Below are 25,019 nucleotides of genomic sequence, written 5' to 3' on the forward strand. Positions count from 1 at the left end.
CTTGTTTTCAGAGGGGATCATGTTGGTACACATAACCGCCAAGTCGCAAAACCTGGCCGTATAAGCCGTTATGTCGGTCCCCTTCATCTTAAGGTTCCAGAGTTCTTCCTCAAGCTTCTGAACTTCGCCCCTAGGGCAGTACTCTCCTCTCATAAGATCTTTTAGAGTGTCCCAGCCCATGGCATTGGCTGTGACCAAGGAGAGTGCGTTGACATGGCCATTCCACCATGACAAAGCTCTGTTAGTGAGGGTAGCAGTAGCGAACTTGATTTTGCTCTCTTCGGGACAAGAGCACATCTCGAACACAGCTTCAGTTCTTTCGAACCATTGGGACAATGCCAGAATTCCTCCGGTTCCATCAAAGAAAGCAGGTTTACAATTCATGAAGTCTTTATAAGTGCATCCCTGCACTCGTTGGTGGACTTCACCAAATCTAGAATTTCCACCACTCGCATCGCCCGAGTTCATTTGGGCCATGGCTGCTGTTACAGCCGCAGTCACAGCCGTTTGGAACAACACCGGGTCGAACTGAGGAGGAGGAGGTGGTGGAGGAGGGGTTTGAGTTTCAGGTCTTCCTCTGTTGGGACGCTTTCGTGGAGGCATCCTTCACTGGAAGATCATAGAAATGATAGCAATAGTAAGAGCCTATTGCGAACATGAATAGAGTGTTTCATGGATTAAATCAACATAATCCAAGATCAGGGTAAGAGTTATGGCAATAGAGAAATCATCTGCCAATATACTGGTATTAATGATGCAACAGAAGTTCATGAAAATTGACCTAGCAGTAGGTCTTACACCACACCATAGAGAAAATGTTGGCAGTTTAGAGTTTCAGTTAGAGTACTTTTAAACTAGGAATGTTTACAGACAAGAGACCTACGGAACATAGAGATAAAAGGCTAGTCCTTTAAACAAAAGAGTGAGGTAACTAGATGTCTTCTACTGGCGACGATTGCTTGTCGGGCGAACCCTCAGATCCTCTAGTTGACGCATAACTTCTTGAAGGTGTCGATCATGAGTCCTTTGGCGTGCTCGGAGTTCCCTAACTTCAGCTCGGGATGCAGCCAGCTGATGCTGCAGAGCCTCGTTGGTCCTCCTTGTCCTGTCCATGGCTTCTTCGAGTTGGCGAATGCGAACCGTGTTGAGGTTTGAGTTAGCATCCACTTCTACAACTCGACCAATGGCAGCTTGACTTTGCTCAACATTCCTGGCAATTCTTCGGATCATGATGGGCAAAACCCGATCTGCTGATCCCCCTTCACTTATGTTGTAGAAACTTCGGTCTCCATTGTAAGGTAAAGGCTGACCCTGCTCCTCGCTCCATCGACGCAAGGATATTGCCCACATAGGAGTGGGGCCCTGAAATGCCGGTCGGGGGTTAGGGTTCGGGGCTTCAGGAGGTTGGTTGTTGACTTCCGGTTCGGAGCTCGAGCTATCCGAGAAGCCTTCAGCATGATGATCATCCAAAGGAATAGGGTAATCGTCGTCCGACTCCTCTTCGAGCCACCCTCCATTGCCCTGGTTCGGAAAGTACGAATCACCGGGTAGGTGGAAGCCAGCCATGCTATCTACGCGAGAAAAGGGGGAAGAGAAGATTAATAGATGTACTATTCTAAGATACTTATAGGACGAATCATTACTAGTTGACCCAATACTTGCATAGTGCATACCAATTACATGTAACCGAAACAAGATAGTCCTTCGAATAAACCACCCTAACTTCAGACCCCCAATCAAACAAGAACAGGGAATGAAGCAAAGGCTGCAGATTCTGAGTCTATAGCGCCCTAATCACATGTAATCGTGGTGTATCCACTTAGCAACTATTGTCCTACTAGTAACGACCGTTTTTGTTAACACATACGTATAATCTAGAGATACAGAATACTCCTATAGTATTCTTATGGTAGCGTTATTGTGGTATTGTTGGTAAGTTTTAGACTTGTTGCAACATCACAACCAAACTTAGGCACATGCTAGTCACCCCCAGGAAAACGTAGTTGATCAGGCTACATCATCCTGAATGTGACTATATGTATCTAAACCCAATTGCGCTACCCAACAATCTTAATACTTTCGTTTTGTTCCAGGATAATACAGATTCCTGTGTCTTATAGTGATAGAGTATATATACTTAGTTAGATCTTTTAGATACTTAACAGTATATATTCTTGGTCAGAGTGTTTTAGTCCCGAAGTGTTTATAGTTCGTATATCTTTTATAGGTTGATATACTTGATTCACTATAAACAATGCTCCAATACCAATCTGTCACACCCCAAAACCGATAACGACGGAATACGTTTCGGGGTGGATGACGTAGTGAACAGTATCATCACAATTGCATAATAGTAAAAACAAGAAACATACAACCATTGCATTTACATAGCATTTTAATTACAAGTGTGTTTTGTAATGTTTAACAATCACTCAAAAGTAATTCAAAAATAAGAGATGGGTCTTGTGTGCTCCACCTTCTCCAAAAATGCCGCGTCTGTACCTGTCTATCTTTGACCTGAAGATACAAGTTATTTTGAAAACAATTATCAGCATAAAGCTGGTGAGTTCATAAGAGTTTAGTGTGAGTTTTAGTATACAAAGCATTAGTGTTAAAAATGTATCATTTACGTTCATAAGTAGTAGAAACTTAGAAAATCCCATATTTTCCAGGAAATACATTGTAAGTGACAATCTGTGAAAAGTATGCATTCTTTGTTTCTTTGAAAACAGTATATTGTAAAAATACATTGGCAAATCTCCAAATAACAAACGTGATAGGATAAGTTAAGCCCGTGATCAATGATAGAGGTGCGAGCTCCCTTTAGTGATAGATACTTACTTGCTTCGGGATGTAGTTTAGCATTTAGTGTAGTATTTTAGAGTATTTGTAGTGTATTCCTTGTATATTACTAGTAGTGAGGATAATAGAGGATCCCATGACCTTCCTGGTCATGCATAGTGAAGTGAAGTAGTGGCATCCCTGGGCTTGTACGGCGCGGACTGAGTTAACAGTCGGGATGTAATAGCGTCTGCCCCGTATAGATCTATACATGTAGAGTCGTCTCCCTGCTGGAAAACTCCGGGCGTAGTGGATAGCGAATAGAGTATCTTGTAGTGGGTTAGTATATTATTGTTTGTTTAGTGTTTTCTCTATTGTTATAGTGTAGTACTCTTTTAGTGTTGATCATAGTGTATTCCCTTACTAGTGTATCGTCTAGTAATAGTGAGTATTATAGTGTAGATAGTAATGACTTTAGCGAGTAGTAACTGTAGCAATCGTAACCATACCTATTATGGTTATCTTAGTGGGGATGGTTCTTAGCACGTTAGTGACTTTATTGTTAAGTGAAAGCAGTAACATTTGTACCCCATACTGATATACAGATATATAACTAAGAATTCAACGACAGTCGGACGGATAACTACTACCCTAAGCCCACAATCAAACAAGAACAGGAAATAAGGCGAGATATCGGTCCTAAGTCCTCCAAGTCTTACTTATATAAATATATCAGAGTGGTTACATTTTATAAGTAAATTGATTAAGTAAAAGTATTTTCCCAAAAGAACATTGAAATTCTGAATCACTGTTTAAAAATAATTTGAAAAGGGTAAAACCCGTTTTTAAAGCATAGGGACAAATCACATGTGATTTGAACTAAGAGTAGTGAATCACATGTGATTAATCCTTGTAACGCGGAAATCGTTCTGTAAAACCTTACATAAACCTTTATAAGCAACTTGTATCTCCCCCCTAAAACATTTAAAACATTTGAAAGGTTCATTAAAGGGGTATGAACTCACCTGAAATCGCGGAAATCGGGTGAATCGGGTAAATCGGGTAAAAGTGTCGATTGAGCGTTTGGTACCAAATAACCACTTGAGCACCTTTTAGGACCCTAATGTCATATGAAATATGTATTTTACATGAAGTGAACCATCTTATGCTTTTCATTATAGTATTTGGACATTCTAGCATCGTTTTCGGGGTTTTAAGGCCTAGAGAGGGTTCCCGGGAGTGGTACAAGGCCATGGATGATTTACGGGAGGGTCCTTGAGTTCACTCTCTTAGAGTTTATGGCCTAAAAGCCATTCTTTGGGAGTTTACGGCCGTAAGCCCCCTAGGCTTGGCCGTAAACTCTTGTGACACTCCAAAATGGGTGTTTAGGGCCTTATCTCACTTCCTTAATTTAGTGGTGTGTGTTTTGGACCAAGAGGGAAGGATTAAACATCATAATTTGTGTTATTTTTGGGGAGTTTACGGCCAAGACTTGTTCTTGGGCCGTAAACTCCTATAGACCCTTCAAGATGTAGGTTTTACTTGTACAACATGGTCCCAAATGGCTTAGAAAAATCCTAGAAGGCCCTATAGTGAGTTTGGAACAATTTGGCACAAGTTTTTGGGGAGTTTACGGCCCAAGAACATCCTTGGCCGTAAACTCTTCATTTTGCTCCCAAATGTGAAGTTAAATTGTACAACACACTTCCAAAGGCCTTAGATAAATTCCTTTCATGCATTAGGGTAGTTTAAGGACTTGTTTGACACAAAAGTTTGGGTGTTTACGGCCCAAGCTTAGCCTTGGCCGTAAACTCCCCCTTTTTGTGTTCAAATGATGTTATTTAATGCCTTTAAGCCTTCCTTGTTGTCAAGTCTAAATTACCAAACACCCTAGAAGTGTTTTTGGGGCTTAAAACATAGATTTATGGGGTGTTTGAGGTGTTTACGGCCTAAGCACAAGCTTGGGCCGTAAACTCCTTTTTAAGCATCATTTTCTTGTGTTTTAAAGTCCAAACTCTTCTAGTTATAAGCCTTAATTAGTTTACTAACTTACAAGAAGGAAAAACTTGGTCTTGGGCATGAATTTGGGGGTTTACGGCCTAAGGAGCTTCTTAGGCCGTAAACTCCTTTATGGTCCTTGATTTCTATGATTTTGGCCCCTAAATTCAATGAAGTATGACTAGATTAAGATAGAGGATGAGTACTTACGTTTGGAAGTCGAAAATTAGCGAAATCGAGGCCGATTTCGAGTCTAGAGAGAGAAAGTAGAGAGAGAGAGAGTGGATGTGTGGTAAATGAATGTTCAAATGTTGTGCACACCCATTGCATATGTCTCGGGTATCGCACCCGATACACGGCTACCCGATGTTTAAAGTTAACTGGGTTAAAACTTTTTACCCGGGTGAAGTGGTTGAAAAGGTAAAACAACTTTAATAGGTTAAACGGGGTTAACACAAACGAGTTATATTTCTTATGATAATATTAAGCCATGCATAAATTTAGATATTCGGATATTGATGATTCCAAATATTACATAAAATAACGTATAGTGACACGTTCCGTTAGTGAAAATGGGATTTGTAACGGAATTAGATTTGGGGTTGTCACACTAAGGCCACAATGTTGGCCCACCAATGAGGAGTATTTAGAGGATAATTGTCTTTGTGATAATTTATCTTGGTCTAGTATGCGTATTGGTTATGAGTTATATCTGTATGATATGTTACATGATAGAGATAGTTTCCCTGATAGTAGTCCTTAGGACCAAGGGGTAGGTCAGTACCCGGATATGCCTGACTGTGTGCTTATATCATGCTATTGTATACTGGTGGTAGGGGGTGGAATAGTCCCCAGTTACCGGTTGAAAGATACCGATGACGATTACCGGTTGAAAGATACCGATGGTATTGTATGGTATGTGGTATGATGGGGGAACTCACTAAGCTTTGTGCTTACAGTTTCAGTTTTTGGTTTCAGGTACTTCTTCGTCTAAGGGGAAGGAGCCAGCAGCGTAGCATGGCATCACACACACATTTGATTTTCCGCACGGTGTTTTTTGGGATTGTACTCTGATATGTTATTTGCTTATGATGTGGGTTGAAACATGATACTTGATTTTATGATATGACATGTTGATTCAATTTTTCCTAGTGAATGTTTTATAAACAAATTAATTAAAAATGAAAATTTTGGACTTGAATTTTGGGATGTTATAGAGCCCTAAGACTGAAAATGTATAAGTGTTGTTGTACTCTGAAGTAGTAAAATGTAGTTTTATATCTTTAGAAAACCATTTGAATTCATGTTTCCATAAATGTAAATTCTAATGTACTGGAAAATAGTGTAATGTAGTTTTATCTAAATAAAACCATTTGAAGGTATGCATGTATTTGTAAACCAAACGTATTGTTAATACCCCTTGTGAGTTATTATAACAATGCTAATGACCTAGTTGGCCTGTACAACGTTCTTCAGACGTCAGAATGGTACAACATTTGTCACCCCAGACCTGCCAGTCTAACTGTAGCTAACAGTTTAGGTGTGGGATTGTTAGTCCCGTATAGATCTATACACAAGTGTCACGCTCTCTTACGGGAGATTCTGTTTATAATACTGGAACTTTAGTATGTCCTTTGGTAAGTACGGTGTAGGAATGTCTCACAAAGTTGTATTGACGGTTTACGTGTAGTGTAATGAAAACTCTTTTTCTTGTAAATGTATGAATCATCCTTTTATAGTGATTTCCTAGTGTAAAAATAATTATACTTTTAAACATTTATTTCTTTGTCCACAAAAGGGTAAAATATTGTGAATGTTCCATAAAGTATACTTATTATAGTTTATATAAATGTTTCGTTGAAATAATGAATCCTTTGTATGCTATTTACAATTTATCATGATAATAAAATGAGATGAAATGATTATATATGTATGTTTATATAATTATACCCTTTTTTCTCAACTTGTTACAAAAAATGTTAAAGTCTTGTAAACTATACTCATTATAGTTCATTTTATTGAACATAGTGTATTTGTACTCATTTTTCATAGTTATGTAATTTAGCAAAACTTTGCATGTATATGCTCACGAATTTGGAAAATAAATGCATTTCATGTATTTTTAGTATTTTTTCACAAACAATAGTAAAAATATGTGTAATCATATTGTATTTTAAACGCAAGTTTTCTTGTGCTTTACTTGTATCCCCCCCCCTCAAACATAGAAAACCGTGTAAAATGTAGGGGTATGAACTCACCTCGAGTGTGTTCTTGACTGGATAATGAAGTGACGGTGATAATCTTCAAGTTAGAAAACTTGAAAGTGGTTGTAATCCTAATAGTTTTTAACACATAATAATTTGTGTAAATTAGTTAAACTATCAAGAACACGTAGTAAAAACACTAGACAAATTAAGGAAACTTACCTAAAATTCCTAAGAATTATTTTGAAGAATGTTTCTTGGGTAAGTTTGATGACGTTCTTAGGAAATCTTATGAAGATCTGAAGACGTTATGAACTCCTTCTTGAGAGTAATTTGGGAGAATTTTAATATGTAATGAAAGTTATGCATGAAGATTTCGGCCTAACATATATATATATATATATATATATATATATATATATATGTGTGTGTGTGTGTGTGTGTGTGTGTGTGTATAAGGTGTAAAGTACTAAAGTGATGTGATATTTGTATTGGGTTGTGTAATTTATCACTATGGGAAAAGCACCACTATATAAGGTTTGCGAATTCGGCCAAAGTACCACAGAGAACCCTCTTAATGCCACCGAGATCACAATTTTTTCGGTCCAAGGGAGATCTCGGCCTCGTATGATCTCGGTTCAAAGAGATTTCGGTTTAGCGTGCTCACGGCCAAAGTTGGGATTTCGGCCTAGAAGCGATTTCGACCAAGAGGTGATTTCGGCTATATATAGCCAAAATCTCTATGCTGTTGCACAATTTAAATAAAGAAGTTTGTCTAGTAATTTGGATTATTAAATGATTTTACTTTGGTTGACTTAATTGACTTTTGTTGACCTGAAATAACTAGTTGTTACAAACACCTTAAAATTTTTGGATTAATATCTAAGTCCATAACTATAATCGGTAAGACTTGACCCGACCCGAGATGATCTATTTGGGTTGCATGGCATCGGGATAATTGGATTGACAAGATGAAGAAAAAGGATAATAGTGATTTATATTAATATATTATAAGTTCTAATATATTAATATATAATCATATTATTTAATTAGTATTGATCAATAATTAATTTATAATTAATTAAGTGATCAAAATGAACTAATTAAATATGGACCCTAAGATATATTTGTGTGTTGGGCCAAGTTCATTTAGGTTGGGCTAATTTTTCATGGATAGTCCATGGAGTGTTTAACCCATGGATCATATGAAATGAAAGGTCATGGGTATTAGGGTTTAACCCTAATCTCCACACTATATAAAGATGTCCTTGGTTGGTGAAATTGGCACTAGTGTTGTCACACCCCAAAACCGGAACTGCGGAAACGTTTTGGGGTGGATGACATCATGTCAAGTTTCACAACATATGTAGTATAGTATTCAAAGTACAACAACCATTGCATTAATAGTAATAGTTTTACATAAGTTACATTTTATAGAGACATCAAAGTAATACATAAACTAGTATAGATGCGGCTCGGTTCTAGGCTGGCTTCACAAAAGCTCCCGGGTGTACCTGTCTATTGCTGACCTGAGAATACAAGTTATTTTGAAAGTGAGTATCAGCATTTTTATAAATGCTGGTGAGTTCATAAGTATTTAGTTTCATTTGTGGAATTAAGCATTTTATTCAAAATAACTTTATAAAAGTAGTAGTTTAGAATCTACAGTGTATTAGCGTCATTTCCAGAAAATCCTATATTTTCTAATTTAAAAGCAGTCTTCTACCAAGACTCGACAGTGTTATGTTTTATGGAAAATTTTTCCCTGAAATACTATCATTACCAAAATATGGTATTTGACTTTAAAGAAAGTAGGAGAATATCACTAGTAAAAATACTATGGGAAAATAACATATGCCTCAGCAGAAAATACTGCTGACTAAGGCAAAAGAAATCATAGACTCCAGGAGAGTATCGAATGAATGATACGCCTGGCTCAGTCTAACAAAAGAAAACACAGACCCCAGACGGTATCAAATGTACGATACGACTAGCAAGGTCTAAAACAAAGGAACACAGACCCCAGACAGTATCAAATGAACGATACAGCTAGCAAGGTCTAAAACAAAGGAACACAGACCCTAGACAGTATCAAATGAACGATACAGCTAGCAAGGTCTAAAACAAAGGGTAATCATAAGAGTGTTGTTTCAAGAATACAGTGTTAATTCTCGTTACCTTAAGGCCATGAGTTATAAGGTAAACATGGAGATACTCGTAACCATACTGATTGACACTAGAGTACTTGACACCCTGCAAGCGTCGGAATAAATGTGACATTTGTCACCCCTTGGCTTGGTAGGCCGTGGACTGTAGCTAGCAGTCAGGGTGCGGGAGTGTCAGTCCCGTATAGATCTCTACACACAATGCCCGCACTCCCTCCAGGAAACTCTGGTTAGCAACTTGACAACAGGGAAATCCGTGTCCTGAAGATGCATCTCGTATTCTGAATTCTATTAGAGGCGCTGGAGAAATGATATAGACTCGCGAATGAACTGACTCCTTTGGAATTCTCGTACTAGAAAGAGTAAATAGAACCTCCTAACTATTCCGATAATAGTTACAAGTGTCTCTGATCTATGAATGATGAATGGAAGGATGCCCTTGCTACCCAAGGGAAATGAACTGGTCGATGTAAACCTTTATGTCTATATGTGTATACATGATATATAACTAATGTTTAAACGACCTTCGGACGAATATCCAATACCCACCAGACCACATCCCAACGAGGAAAAGGAAATAGGGAGAACTAGCCTTCCTAAGTCTTTTAAACATTATTTATATAACTATACAAGTACAGGCATGCATTTAACGAAGTAGAAGCCTAGAAGTATGGAATAAAACTTTGGTAAAACCTTTGGAAAACCTTTAAAAATAAGAATTTATGACTTGATATCGTTATGTAAAACAAGCTTTGAAAACCGTTCATAAACACGTTTTGAATATAATTTGATAACACAATATAAGTAAAGAAAACCTTTGTTTAAAACACTGCTGTAACTGGTTTAGAAGTAAAACATACAGTACGAGAGATAATTTGAGAAAAGATTTAAACAAGTAAAGACGTTTTGGAAAACCATCTATAGTATTATACTTGGTAAAACAGCTGAAAGTGTGATAAATCCTTATGCATGCGGGTTATTAATCACATATAATTGATATGATAACTAGCATGTTTTAACTTGTATCCCCCCCCATAAAAGCATGTAAAAACATTTAAAAGGTTAATTCAGGGGTATGAACTCAACTGTTGTTAGTGGATCGGATGGAGGTGCCGGTTGGGTGCTTGGTGTCAAGTAAAGATTTGAACACACTTAGTGACCTATTAACATATGATGACATATGTTTACATACAATTAGTAATTATAATACTAATTAAACACGTATAAGCATCCTAATGTGCGGAAAACACTTTGGTCAAGTGCTAGGAGGCTATTGGGTTACAAATAAGGGAGTGTATGGCCTAGTTAGGGAGTTTACTCTTCATGAGTAAACTCTTTATAGAGTTTACAACCCTAAGACCATATCCCCATGAGTTTACGACCGTAAACTCATGGGGTGGTGTGCTCTTGGATGATTTAAGGTCTTATCTCACTATTGGAATTAAGCTAGGCTCAAATCTAGGGCTTATGAAGGGTTTAATGCCTCAAATAGACCATTCATGGGAGTTTACGGTAGTAAACATAGAGTTTACGGCCGTAAACTCTTACTAGCCCCTTCCTTTTGTGTTTTGATGGTTCATACTTGTTTCTAGTCAATTATACAAGTCATAAGGGGTGTTAGGGGCATCATATGACCATTTTATGGAGTTTACGGCCCATTGACCAATCCTAGGGGGGTTTACGGCCGTAAACTCCTATGTCCTTGGTTTAATTGATGTTTAAAGCCCCTACTTCAATGGTGGTTGGTTCTAGACATTTACCCAAGTCATAGGAGGTGTTTGAGGGCAATTCTAACACCTTAAAATGTGTTCACGGCCCTTGAAGAGGGGTTTACGGTCCAATAGTGTTCTTGGTCTGTAAACTCATGTTTACTCTCCATATAATAAGGTTTTGGTGTTCTAAGCTCGTACATGCAAGTCTACAAGTCGTATCTAAGCCCTAGGAGTGATTTGGAAGGTTTTGGGGCTTCAAAACCCCACTTATGGGTGTTTACGGTCCAAGAGTGTTCTTGGGCCGTAAACACATGATTTGGCACCTATTGGATGTCTTAAACAGGAGTTTGCATGTTAAATGAGTTAAACAACAAGTTAGGGTAGATCATTTACTAGTTTGGGGCTCGAAATGGGCGGTTTTTGGATCGAAAGCAACTTGTAGAGAGAGAGAGAAAGAGTGTAGAGAGAGGGTGAAAAGTCTCAAATGGAGTCCACTCAGCCTTATATAGGGGTTTGAGTTTGTGGCTCGGTGGAAATCTACCCGATACTGACGTTAAACGGGGCTTTTGGTCGCACCCGATTAAATGGTCGTATTTTGACTTGGTTGTAACTAAAACTTTTCAAGGAATTACTGAGGGTGTTTCTAACTTGTTTCAACCCTTACGAAGTCATAATAAGTCCAAATTTAATTAACCTAGTCCAAAAGGTTAACGGACAATTAATAAAGCAGTTTTATTAACGGAAGATGTGGTTAAAAATGACGGGATAAATTTCGGGTTGTACACAAAAGGGCAAGGCCGATTTCACTAAAGAGAACCAAAGTATCCTTATTCTCAAGGTTATTCCAAGTGTTCATGGTGTTGTGTGAACCATTTGAGGTGTCACACTTGGGGCACTAGGCACTCAAGCTTCATGAAGACAAGTTACATCAAAAAAAGGTATGTATTCTAACTATTTTATGACCCAAGTATATGATATTTGTATGCTAATATAGGGTAATATCTTGGAAACTTCATATTTGCATGTATAATAGAGAAAACATAGATCCAAGGTATTTAGGGTTGTATGTGCACCATAGGATGTTGTAGTATACTAAAACCCAACAGTGGTATCAGAGCCATGAGTTGTTTTCTGTTATATTCATGCAAATGTTTGATTTTCAAAGTTGAAAAAAAAGAAAAAAAAAATGAAGTTTGTCCAATTTTAAGATAATTACTTGTTTTGTGAAAAACTAATTATTTGTAAAATTTGAATCATTTGGTATATGAGTTGAATTAGATCAAATTTAGTAAAAGAGAAAATGCTATGATTATTTTATTAGTTTTAAAAGTTTGATATAAATGTTTTAAGGAGTTACAAATTTTGTCATAAAATTTTGGAGCTCAAAAGTGTTTTTTTTTTAAGTTATGATCTTAAGTGTTTTGAAACCTCCATAAGTTATGGATATGAAAAGGTTTTAAAATTAAAAAAAAGTTATTCAAAGTTTTTATGGAGTTAAAAAATTTGTTGTTAAAGTTTTAAAGAATTTCATAACTTATTCTTAAGTTATGGAACATGAAAAGTTTCGTCATAAAACAAGCATTTAACTCCATAAGATTTATGAGTTAGTTTGGATTAATGGATTTTTTTTTTGTGTTTTAGTTGTTTTCAATCCTAATTAACCTAGAGGTAGTTCATAAAATGTTTTTTTGTAACTTGTCCTCAAGTTATATGAAAAGTCACATTTATGAATCTTAAAACTCATAAAAATGCCTTTGGTTACAAAAAATGAAGAGTCTTTTCTTATAAATAGTCTTTATGGCTCCATAACTTGTCCTCAAGTTATGTATGTCCAAGAATCTCTTCATTAATAGTTTTAAAGCTTTAATTAAAACTCATAAGTTATGAAAATCCAAGAGTTTTGAATAGTTTCAAAACTTGCACTCAAGTTTTGGAATTTGAAAAGTTTTCTCTAATGATTACTTTATTTCCAAGTTAAGACCTTAGAATTTTAAAAGATAAAATGCAACTCTTATACATTATAATATTATAAGTTAATAATATATATATATATATATATATATATATATATATATATATATATATATATATATATATATATATATATATATATAAGAGCAAGTCGTCTTACCATTGGTAGCCCTCATTCACGAAGCCGTTCTATAAGAGGGGTATAAGGTTGTTGCCTATAAAATGACAACATAATGAGTGTCCACTCTCACCCACCGCTTCCTTGACTGGTGGAGGGTCGTTAGCTACACGGGTAGGACAAAGACTATAATTCTCCCTTCATTAAAAGTATAATGATAAATACAAAGTAACTAAACACTTATAAATTCCCAATCTTAGTTACTTAGGAAAATATGAACTGGTGCTAAACCATGAAATTACACTTTGCACCTTTGTTAAGTCGTTAGTGGAGTGTGTGTGGTTAACCAGCATACTAACATGGGACTGACAATGTGTGACAAAGGGTGACTTAAGTTTTATCATAGATCGGTGGAACGTGTGTGGTTAACCGATACATCGATTAGGTGATAAAATTAAGGGTACCAAGTCAATTTGCATGGTTATTCACACCTTGTTTGTGATCCTCGGCATCCCAGTCACAAACTTGAGAGGGCACACTCGAGATTCAAACATGCCATTGAAAGTACAATGTATCTAAAAAGATCTAGGAGTTTCAAATCCAATTAAAACTTAATTATATTTCGTTATTCATGGTGGAAATTAGTAAATCGTCATTTACCTACCTTCAACTATTTTATAACTTGGATTACGGCATCCCTCTTCCAGTTATATATAAGTTGTTAGGTCCTAGCCTTAATATTTCATATTGGGTGTTATATTAAGGACTTTAAATCAACTAAACTTGAATATCTCCCAAAAGATGTCTAGTTGAGACATCTATGATCTTCCCAAATCTCTTGGAACTTCACTTCCTCCACCTCCTCCAATTATTCTCCCTAACCCACAAGTTCAAGGTCACTCAAGCCCTATTGGCAAGGCAAGGTCTAGGTGTGATCACATCTTGGAGATGAAGTTGCATATTGACAAGCCGGGAGAGTTAGGTGTCAAAGTCTTGAGAAAGTTAGTGGTTCAATCACTTTCTAAGTCACATAGTGAGTTCCTAGGGACTCCTATGAAATAGACTATGACAAGACCCTTAATGATCTTATCTATTTGCTTGGTACTGCGGAATCAACAATGATTTGGAAGGCTAGTAAAGCAAATTTGATTAGAAGATCGACTTCCCAAAACTTTATGGATATTGACAATGATGACACTGGAAATCCAGAAAAAGCATTCTCTTCCCAATGGAAGGGAATCGGCCATAGTCAACTCGGTTGACCAAATGGTAAAGAGAAAAGCTAAGTCTGTGATAGTCCCATGTACCATTACTAAAGGGTCCATTTGTTAAAATTGCCAAAGGAAAGGGCACTGTTTGCGAAGCTGCCAAATTTACTTACGGATGTTAAAGTCAATAAGTTTGACTCTACTTCAGGTAAAGTCCATTGTCTAACTCTGTTAAGCTCCTGTTTGGAGATTCTTATTACATAATGTGACCGAGTCACATGGTGATGTTATAAGAATCAAAGAAAAGAGAGAAAGCTTAAAGGAAGTATATGCTGCTTCTGATCGCGAAGATGGACTTCGAGCGCATCAGAATTTTGAAGTTGTTACTTAGGAGTTATGACACATTGCTTGGGAATATATAACAACAAGGTTTTCATATGGATTGTAAGGATAAGTTTTTCCACAAAGTTTTTAAAATAAAAGGAAATTTTTTATTTTATTTATTTTAAATATCCTTACAATGGCATTTGTGAAAAAAAATTGTTGTTTATATGATTCCATTGCTAGTAATATAGGAAAATGGTTTTGATTCTTTCATTTGTGGTAGTGTCTAAATTTACCAAATAAAGAAAGTTTATCATCACCCAAGTTTCAATTGGACCGAAACTTGGAATCATGCAAGTTGTATAGTATGATGAATGAGAACTTTCAAGCATTGGAAAATTAAGACTAATTACTTGTTCACATGGACGTGTGAGTCAAGTAAAAGACTAAGGGATCGAGTACACATTCTTGTGCACTGATCAAACCCACCACAAATGTAACTTGAGTGATACATCTTAAAGAAGGTTTATTAACACTAGTGAAATGTAAGAGTAAAAGGTTTTCTACTCTTGTACATTTGAATTTGGTAAGTTGTGATGTTTTGGATAAAACAGAGACCAACTTAGGCTAATTGTGTTAAGTGTTTGTCTTGATTAGAATCCACACTATCTCTTGAATATTTGTCAAGAAAGTCTTATAAGTCAAGGAGATAGTGGGAGTCTAAAAGATCCTGAAAGGGTTTCAAGAAGTAATCAAGAATAAAACCTGTATTTGATCACTAGCACACAACTAGAGGTTTATAACCTATCGTGTTGACATTTCTGTGCCCATTCCAATTAAGTTGGCTATATATATATATATATATATATATATATATATATATATATATATATATATATATATATTTGAGTTCTACATGTTCTCAATTGTTTGCATAACTACTTGGAAGCAATGGTAGGCCCTTGTGCTGCCAGGTGGCAAGAGGTTAAGATTGCACAAGTTCAATCCATATGAGCTAGGATTTGTCACTAACCTAGTCTTGTGATTATGGTTTGACAAATTCACATGGATAAGAACACATACACCATAAAATCTAAGTGCCATAAGGTTTCTCTCTGATTCATGGAAATGATGGTGAGGACATTCTTTCACTAAGTAGATTTTAAGTAGATAGCAATTGTCATATTTGCAGTTCTCAAAGTCGTTAGTGGAGCGTGCGTGGTTAACCGACACACTAACATGGACTTATGAGAAATGGAAAAGGTCTAAACAATTGAGACTTTGATTACGACATCCCTTTTCATAGTTCTGAAATTGTTTTGACACACATGTGATCTATCTAAGATAAGGTGTATGATTTTGATAAAGTCTTATCAAAGCAATCTAGCATTAGAAATCTAAACTTTGGTAAGAATGTCAATAAAGTATTGACTTCTAGAGGTCCAGCTATTTTCTGGATACATGTCAAAGCTAGTGAGAGCATAAGTGTTATGCTAATAATCATCATGTTAGTGGGAGCATGATAATTATGATAAGTATTGCAAGTCAGCAAGGTTAATTATAGAAAACAAAAGTTTCAATTCGTGAGGTTGCAAGGGTTGAAAAAGTTGTTTTGCTATAATTAAGGGAGAGGAAATTATACTTCATTTCAATTCTAAAAAGCTTAGATTGAGTTTATAATGATTCTAAAGAGCTTATATTGAGATTTTAATCACCTTAAGTCAAGAATATATATATGAATTTCATGTTGGATTGGTTCAACTTAAGAAAATTCTATATATTACGTTCTCAAAATTTGATTTTGATTACGGCATCACTTTTCATAGTCAAAATTTGAGAATATGGCAAACAAAAAAAAATATTATGGCAAAAGACTGGTCTAGAACCATGTCTTTATGTGAAACATCATGAATCGTATCCCATTTACTTTGGGTACAAGATCGATTACATGTGCTATAATATTTATCCTTTCTGAATTTTCCAAATGCCTTGGGGCATTAAGGTGAACAATGTCTAGAATTGGATATGAATAAAGTGATTAAGCAATTGTGGAGGACAATCTAAGGTTTACCAAAGATTGGTTGCTTAAGGACAATTGGAAGTATACTGTTAATATTGGAAGGGTCATATTGACATAGTCTGAAAAGAGGCAGCCCTTGTTCAGAAGTGGTAGTCAAAATGGGAATATAGAGTTGTCTCCATAGATGGAAGCAATCTGTGTAAGATTAGAAAAAACTTAGTGCAAGAAGCATGTTCAAAGCAATGCATACTTTGAATATAAGGCTTTATGTCCATGGAGTAGGTCTTCATTGGAATACCTTGTAATGGTTGTTGACAAGTGTTTGTGACTTTGTACACATTCATTGCAAAGAGGGTAGTGCATTTAAGTTTAAAATCTAACAGATTTCGATTTGGGAGTGTGAAATTAGAATCATTGAAAGTTTGGTCAATTGGTTTATTTCACAAAAGTAAGGATCATAGACAAACATAGAGTGCATACTTGGAGTATGACAAAGCTATTGTTTAGAAAACATAGTGTACATGTTTGGAGCATGGGACACCTAGTGTTTTAATTCAAGTATAAAGTTGATAAAACCGAAACAATGAATAATGAGTAATCAGTATGGTGATAAATATAAAGTGTTTTATTTGTATTCATAGGTTTTGATACCATATTAGATTCATTTATTCTTGTGTTTCACTTTGCATGTTTTGACTTCCATAATAACTAGGTTATTCTTCCGGAATGACTAAGTTATTTAAAACCATCCACAGTCGGTCATATGTTGGAAGTAGATATGAATCAAGACTATCATGGGCTGGCTTGTAGAGGTCCAAGTTGGTGGACAAAGTTGTGCTACAACACTCATGAGTGCTCATAAGTTCTGAGTATTGGATTCAACCCGCACTCATTTGAATCACTTCATGGATTTTATCACGAGTGATCATGAGACGATAATATCTTATATTCTTCAAAACTAGAGATATGAGTTGTTACTATGAGTTGGTTGTACATTGATTGCATGAAAACGCATTCGGTAAGTCGATGTTATAAAACGTGCCTTTGTGTATGATTCAACAAGTAGTATAACAAGCCATATGAGTTGAAGTTTATCCATTCCTTTTACCTTCGGGATAAAAGCGATATCTGTGGGCCCCTCGATGATTTAATGATGATACATGTGAGTGCTTGGCCAAGCCAGGACTGATTTGATTTGTTCAATCAGTCAGTCGTCATGAATCGAAAATCAGGAAACAACAAATGGAAAGAGAGAATGATTTATAATACAAGTCTCAGTCCATATGATATCTAGAATGGATGAATATATGATCCCTTATCTAATGGATAAGTCATGATAAAGGTCAGAGTTCATCGGCAAGGTTAGAGTTCGACAGAAGATTTTGAGAGCTAGGATTGCTAGTCGGGGTTTGAAGTCATACTCAATAATAGTTTTAGACTTATCCAAGTGGGAGACTATTGGATTAATGTCTAAGTCCATAACTATAATTGGTAAGACTTGACCCGACCCGACATGGTCCATTTGGGTTGCATGGCATCGGGACAATTGGATAGACAAGATGAGGAAAAAGGATACTAGTGATTTATATAATATATTATAAGTTCTAATATATTAATATATAATCATATTATTTAATTAGTATTGATCAAGAATTAATTTATAATTAATTAAGTGACCAAAAGGAACTAATTAAATATGGACTCTAAGATATATTTGTGTGATGGGCCAAGTTCATTTAGGCTAGGCTAAGCTTTCATGGATAGTCCATGGAGTGTTTAACCCATGGATCATATGAAATTAAAGGTCATGGGTATTAGGGTTTAACCCTAATCTCCACACTATATAAAGATGTCCTTGGTTGGTGAAATTGGAACTAGTGTGTGTACACCAAAGGGAAAGGCCGATTTCAATAGAGAAAACCAAAGTATCCTTATTCTCAAGGTTATTCCAAGTGTTCATGGTGTTGTGTGAACCATTTGAGGTGTCACACTTGGGGCACTAGGCACTCAAGCTTCATGAAGACAAGTTACATAAAAAAAGTATGTATTCTATCTATTTTATTACCCAAGTATATGATATTTGTATGCTAGTATAGGGTAATATCTTGGAAACTTCATATTTGCATGTATAATAAAGAAAACATAGATCCAAGGTACTTAGGGTTGTATGTGCACCATAGGATGTTGTAGTATACTAAAACCCAACAAAAATAACCTCAAGGTCAAACTTTGTCAAAGTCAAAGACAAAGTCAATTACGTCCTACATACCAAGAGAGTATGCACATCGTACTCTGAAATACCCAACATACACAACCCAGTCCCAAAACTCCATCAAGAGCTTATTCCATTAAGTTCCTACATAAAAAAATCAGATCCAAGCACAAAATGATGTCCCAAGTCATAAAGTTTCCAACTTTATGACTTTGCATGGCTATAATGTGCTTAATTTCCAAAACCCTAAGTTCTTAACCTAAGACATCACAACTTTTGCATGAAAGGGATAAAAGGGCCAAGATCACATTTTTATAATTCATAATAACTTTATAATGTATAACGTTTGCAACATTATCCATTAGAATGGTCCCAACAAACAAGATCTAGTCTTTAAGTCTCAAAGGGACCCAAAAGTTCATATTTTTCAACTTAATCCATTAAATACAAATCTCCAACTTTCAGGTCTTAATCAAAGTGATGTTTAGATGGATAGAGTTTCCAACTTTATCCATAACAAGGTCACAAACTTTCAAGATCTAAACTTTATGCACTAAAATGACCAAACGCTTGTAATATGCAAAACTAGTTAGATCTAACAAATGCATCATCAAGATTCAAACTTTATACCTCTAGAAGATAGATCTAGGTGAATAAAGTCTAGATCTACACGCTCCAATGCAACCAACACTTCTCCAAGAAGTTCCTTCTTCTCCATGGTGCACCATACATACTCCAAGGCACTCAAAACACCATCTTTTAGCATACAAAGCTCAACTAGGGTTAGGGTTTCATGGAAGGGGTGTTGGAGGGGTGGAGGTTGAGAATGGAGCGGGTTTTGGGGAGTTATGGAGCTTAAATAGATATAAAACCATGAAAATTGAGTTTAGGCACTGATTGCGTACGCCCAACATACTTCTGGTACGCCGAGTATACTCAGGGTGCCTCAGTATGGCCAACGTACACCACTCTGTACGCCAAGCGTATTCAACATAACCCAAAATCGACCAAACTTCAAACGGGCCTAACTTCTTCGTTCTAACTCTGATTTAGATGTTCTTTATATCCTTGGAAAGCTAACGAGAACCTCTACACTTCTATCAACTTATCCTTGGATTAAAACTATCCGAACAAAAATCCAAAATTCATAAAATTCCAAACTGACACTTTACCGAAATACCCCTTGGTGTCAAGAAATAGACCAAACTCTCGAATTTTCCAAATTACATTACCCACACCCAAATGGGTCTAAATCTCTTTTCCTCAAAGGCCCTAAACCTGATAATACTCGATCTTCGGGTCACCACCCCTGCATAGGAAACGATTCGGAACAGGCGTTATAGTGGGGGATTTTTCGATTTTGGTTCTTATGCTTGTTCCACCAGTAGGGTAAATGATATGTGCATATCTATACACACACACACACACATATATATATATATATATATATTACATCATCTCTTAATATTTCTAGTTATTTTTATGCCCATTATAGAAGAAAAGGTACTTAATCTATTATATATTGTGTTGTAGGGGTAAAGACATGCTCGAAGCGAAAAGGAAGCTGGAAGCTAGGAATTATGATTAAGGAAAGAAATGAAGAAAAATACATTCACTACATCATGGTTACATTCACACGACTTGGAATTTTGGATTTCCCCTATGGATCTAGAAGACTTGTTGAATATGGGATAAACACGAAGGCCACGACCTGGTGGACTTACCACATCGTGGTGATCTGTTTTTAGGAATACTATAAATTAAAGCCATTATCCTTCGAAAATTGAACTTTGGCTGGAAGCTATTGTCGTCTTTTGAAGGCCAAGTACCCACTTTGAAGCTTTGAGTTGCAGAAGTTCATCATAGCTTGGAATCGAGAGAATTGAGGCGATACAACCTTCTATTACGATTTTGTACTTAAGTTTAATCATGTCTATTAAGATGAATTTCATTTTGCTATTTTTACTTGTTGAAGTCATGGGCTAAAACCCAATGACTTTCGTTTATATTAAATTGCTTGACTTTTTATGGCTTGATTTATGGTTAGGTATAAGTTTTGTTGGTTATTTGTTAGTTTATCTTACTAAAGAACTTTATGTGCTTATGAGAACTACTTTTCTAGTTATTGCTGAGCTTAATTTAGATTGTATGGCCATGTTTCTTTATTGAACTTGAATCTTATGATATTTGTGAATTAAAAAAAATTATAGGACTAGTGTTTTGACCAAAACCTAGGGTTAATTAGAAAAGTGGGTAAGTAATTGTAGGAACTAATATATGATGACCAATCGTATATTGTATTGATTCAATAAACCAATTTGATCAATCTATTATAAGTCTAATTTAACTCAAACAAAATACTAGTAGACTTGTTAGTTTATTCGTCTGATCACCGTATAACTGAACTTGTTTGCTAAAGGATTAACTTAGTGAACATTAACTTGGTCACATTAGGAATCAGTAACCAACGAAACATTAATCCATTGCACTTCCATAAATCAACCATAATAGTAAGTATATCGAAAATAAATGAAATCCTCTCAGTTACCTTGGTTTAAATCATCTTTTGTGTTTCTTGCTTTCAGTTTTTTAATATTTACTTCAATAGTTGATAGCTAGTTAGTTTGGTTAATTAAGTTTCTAGTCTTGCAAAACTAGAGAAAACCTCTTTTCCTTAATTTAATAATAATTTAGGTAGTTAGTAGATAAAATTAGCTAAACATTCCATTCCCTATGTTTGATACCCGACTATTGTGCTATTCTATTTTCAACAAGGTACACTGCCTTAGGAAGTAATAATTAGTTACATTAGTAGGATTAACTAGTGCATAATTATTTACGCATCAAGTTTTTAGTGCCATTGTCGGGAAACGGTCCATTTTTAGTTCATTTGAATATGCTATTTTATTCGGATTTTTTTTGTCTATTTTCTTTTGAATTTTCATTTAGTTTTTTTTATCTTTGACTTACCACGTCGTGGTCATAAACACCATGTCGTGGTGTCATAACGGTTTCAGTTTTATTTTTTGTTTTGTTCTTTTTACTCGTTTCTTTTGCTTTTGTTTTAGTTATTTATGAATTGAGGGTCAAAAACACCAATCATACCACTGTTTGAAGATCCTGAGTCAGAATACCATAAGAAGATGAAAACCAAACTCAGAGAAGCAAGCAAAAGAACTCTAGAAAGAGAATTTGAAAGTTTTGAGATGACTCCTAACAAAAAGGAGTCAGGTTACGAGCCAAAAAGCAAACAAGAATCAGACAAATTAATCGAAACCGAAAGCGAGCCAAAGACAACATGACAAACATTTGCCAACATGACGATGTATGCGTTCAAGAGATGGGTGTGTGAAGACAACGGACTGGGAATTGTGCAATCCACAATTCCCAACACATCTAGCTTTGAGCTGAAAGGACAGATCCTTTCTCAAATGAAATACATACCCTTCTATGGGAAAGACCATGAGAATGCCTAAAAGCATATTGATGAGGTCAACGACATCGCTGACTACTTCAACATACCAAACATCCCACCTGAGACATTTTTGATAAGAATGTTCGTCGTTACTGTTAAGGGTGCAACAAAAGATTGGTTGAAGGCACTCCCACTGGGAACAATAACAACTTGGGCACAAATGCACGAAGAGTTTATACAATAGTTTTGCCTACCATCGAAAGTTTCTAGGATGAAGAAGGCTATTGCAAATTTTACGCAACAAGTGGGAGATTCATTGTGCACGGCGTGCGAGTGATACAAGGTCTTGTTGAGAATTTGTCCTCAAAATGATCTAAATGTCCAACAAGAAGTCAAATTTTCTATGATGGGATGAACGTCACAACTAGGGAACTCCTTGATTCTCAAGGTCGACTAACAAAGAAAGCACCTGCCGTAATGAAGGAGCTAATCGATGAATTACCTAAACATTCGAGAGAATACCATAACCCTCAACATGACGCAACTAGGGGAATGGCTAACTCAACTACAGAGGACATGTCTACGACCTTAATAATGCTGCATAACATGGATAAGAGGTTGACTAAAATGGATCAAACAATCCATGCTATACGAGTGGGGTATGAAAATTGTAATGGGCTACATCTAACTAAAGAGTGTGATCTTGATGAGGATGGAAATTGAAAGGTTTAAGCTTGCTACTCGAGCAGTGATCATTATGATGAAGACTGGAGAAAGGCCAAAAAGAAGTGGTTACCTTATGACAAGTATAAGAAATCCAAGGAAGAGAACTATGAGCAAAAAGGAAGAAGGGTTTCCTTAAGAGAGGAGCTAGCTCCCGAAAAGAAACCCGATTTCGAGACAATGCTTGCTCGTTTTTCTGTCGCATCGGAAAAGAGACATGAAGATACTAAAGTAGTACTTGGAAATCAGCAAGCTGCAATAAAAAATATTGAGAAACAAATTGGAAAACTATCCAAACACTTCAATGAAAGATTACCGGGCACATTTCCAGGAAACACGAAACAAAACCCGAAAGGAACTCCCATCCAAGCCATTACAACTAGAAATGGGAAAATTGTTATCCATCTGACCCCCATTAACAGAAATAGCTCAGATGATGAGCATGAAGGCTGAGAAGCAAGTAAGGAATAGGATTCTGAATAGTCACCACAACATGGTGATGACATCATGACGTGGAAAGCGCTTGAAAAGAAAAGTGTTGAACCCATTAAGCCATACCACCCACCGATTCCCTTTCCAAATAGAGTAAGACAAGATAAGAATGCTGAAGACTACCAGAATTTCCTAGATCACATCCGATCCCTTGAAATCAATATTCCAGTCCTTGAAGCCTTATCTCAAATGCTAAAGTATGCAAAGTTCGTTAAAGATCTCTTAACAAATCGGACGAAGATAGGAGAAATATCTAAGGTAATACGAAATGAAACTTGCTAAGCTACGATGTTGAATATGCTACCAAAGTAGATGGGTGATCTGGGAAGCTTAACACTTCCATGCCAATTTGGCAATCTAGCCATAAGCCACGCTCTATCCGATTCGGGAGGAAGTGTCAAGTTAATGCCCTATTCATTCTTCAAGAAGCTTGACCTCCCGGAACCAAGACCAATCCGCATGGCCATACACTTAACAAACAAAATGGTGACCTTTCCAAGAGGAATTTGTGAAGATTTATTAGTTAAAGTTGACAAATTTGTTTTTCCCGCAGATTTCATTGTTTTAGACATAGATGAAGATGAACCAGTCCCAATTATTCTTGGAAGACCCATTTTGAGAACCGCCCGAGCTTTAGTTGATATAAGAGAATCCAAACTCACTCTTCGAGTTGGAGAAGAAGCGGTCACTTTTGGATTTAATAGAGAAATCAAACACTCAAGGATAAGTGATTATATGGCTATATCAATAGATGTGTTTGGTGAAATTTTGGAGAAGGAGCTTGGAGGATGGAAGGAAAAGGAAACCGAGGGATACATGGTTCTACAAGAAGGAGATTTTGATGTTGAACATCAGATACAAGAGCTAGACAAGCTACTGGAAGAAAGTGAGTAGAACGAGTTGAAAAAGGCAAGTGAAGAATCACCAAAATGTGGTAGTGACACCACGACGTGGTCATCGGAATTTTCTCGATATGATGTAAACCCACTGTGTATTGCAAGAAAAGGTTGAGAATCAAGGGAGAATTCGAGGAGATAAGTTCTTGAAGGTTTCGGGTCTTCTTTTAGCAAATCAAGGTATGGTTGTTTGATTTAAGTTCAAATTAGTTGTATAAAATATATTAAGGATACGTGGTTTATGGTTTGGGTTGATTATATGTCTTTGTTTCGTCAAAGAAAATGGGTAATTAAAAAAAATGAATAATGGGTCTTTGGAAAAAAAATGAATTTGAGAATGTTGCGATGATTTCATCAAAATTTTAAATGTGGATTCATGTTAGTAAGTTCTGGAGATAACCTATGTTGATTTTTACAGAACCATTTAATGGTTATTTGGGGCAAATTGGAGCTGTAAATAAAATATATAAATGGCTGAAAAACAAAAAAAAGGGATGTTCGGGTTAAGAAGGAGGCAGCTCGGATCCGTTTTTGGGTGGGTCTAACGAGAGTGGGTTATGTTTTATAAATATAATATGAAAAGTCTAACAACTAAAATTTGTTGGTACTGTAGTGGTCAAAAGGATCCCCTGATCAAGTTTGAGCCTTACGATTTGTTGTAGTGAATTTAAACCCAATAATTAACGAAAGAGACCTTATAGTTTAAATAAATTGTCATTTTTTTAATCAAAGTATTATTAATCCAACCCTTCTTTTTGGTGAATTAAAACCATTACTACA

At 36.1% G+C, this 25,019-nt stretch overlaps 1 protein-coding gene across 1 annotated transcript; it reads left to right on the forward strand.

The window, feature by feature from the left end:
• The first annotated feature begins 23,358 nt into the window (after window positions 1-23,358).
• On the forward strand, window positions 23,359-24,237 carry LOC145089038 (uncharacterized). Its single transcript, XM_079027537.1, has 2 exons — window positions 23,359-23,601; window positions 23,656-24,237. Exons 1-2 carry the CDS (start codon window positions 23,359-23,361, stop codon window positions 24,235-24,237), a joined length of 825 nt encoding a protein of 274 aa, XP_078883663.1.
• Window positions 24,238-25,019: the final 782 nt, after the last annotated feature.

This window comes from Lactuca serriola, chromosome 2 (genome assembly GCF_051521515.1).
Source record: "Lactuca serriola cultivar US96UC23 chromosome 2, Lser_US96UC23_V15, whole genome shotgun sequence".
Lineage (NCBI taxonomy): Eukaryota > Viridiplantae > Streptophyta > Magnoliopsida > Asterales > Asteraceae > Lactuca > Lactuca serriola.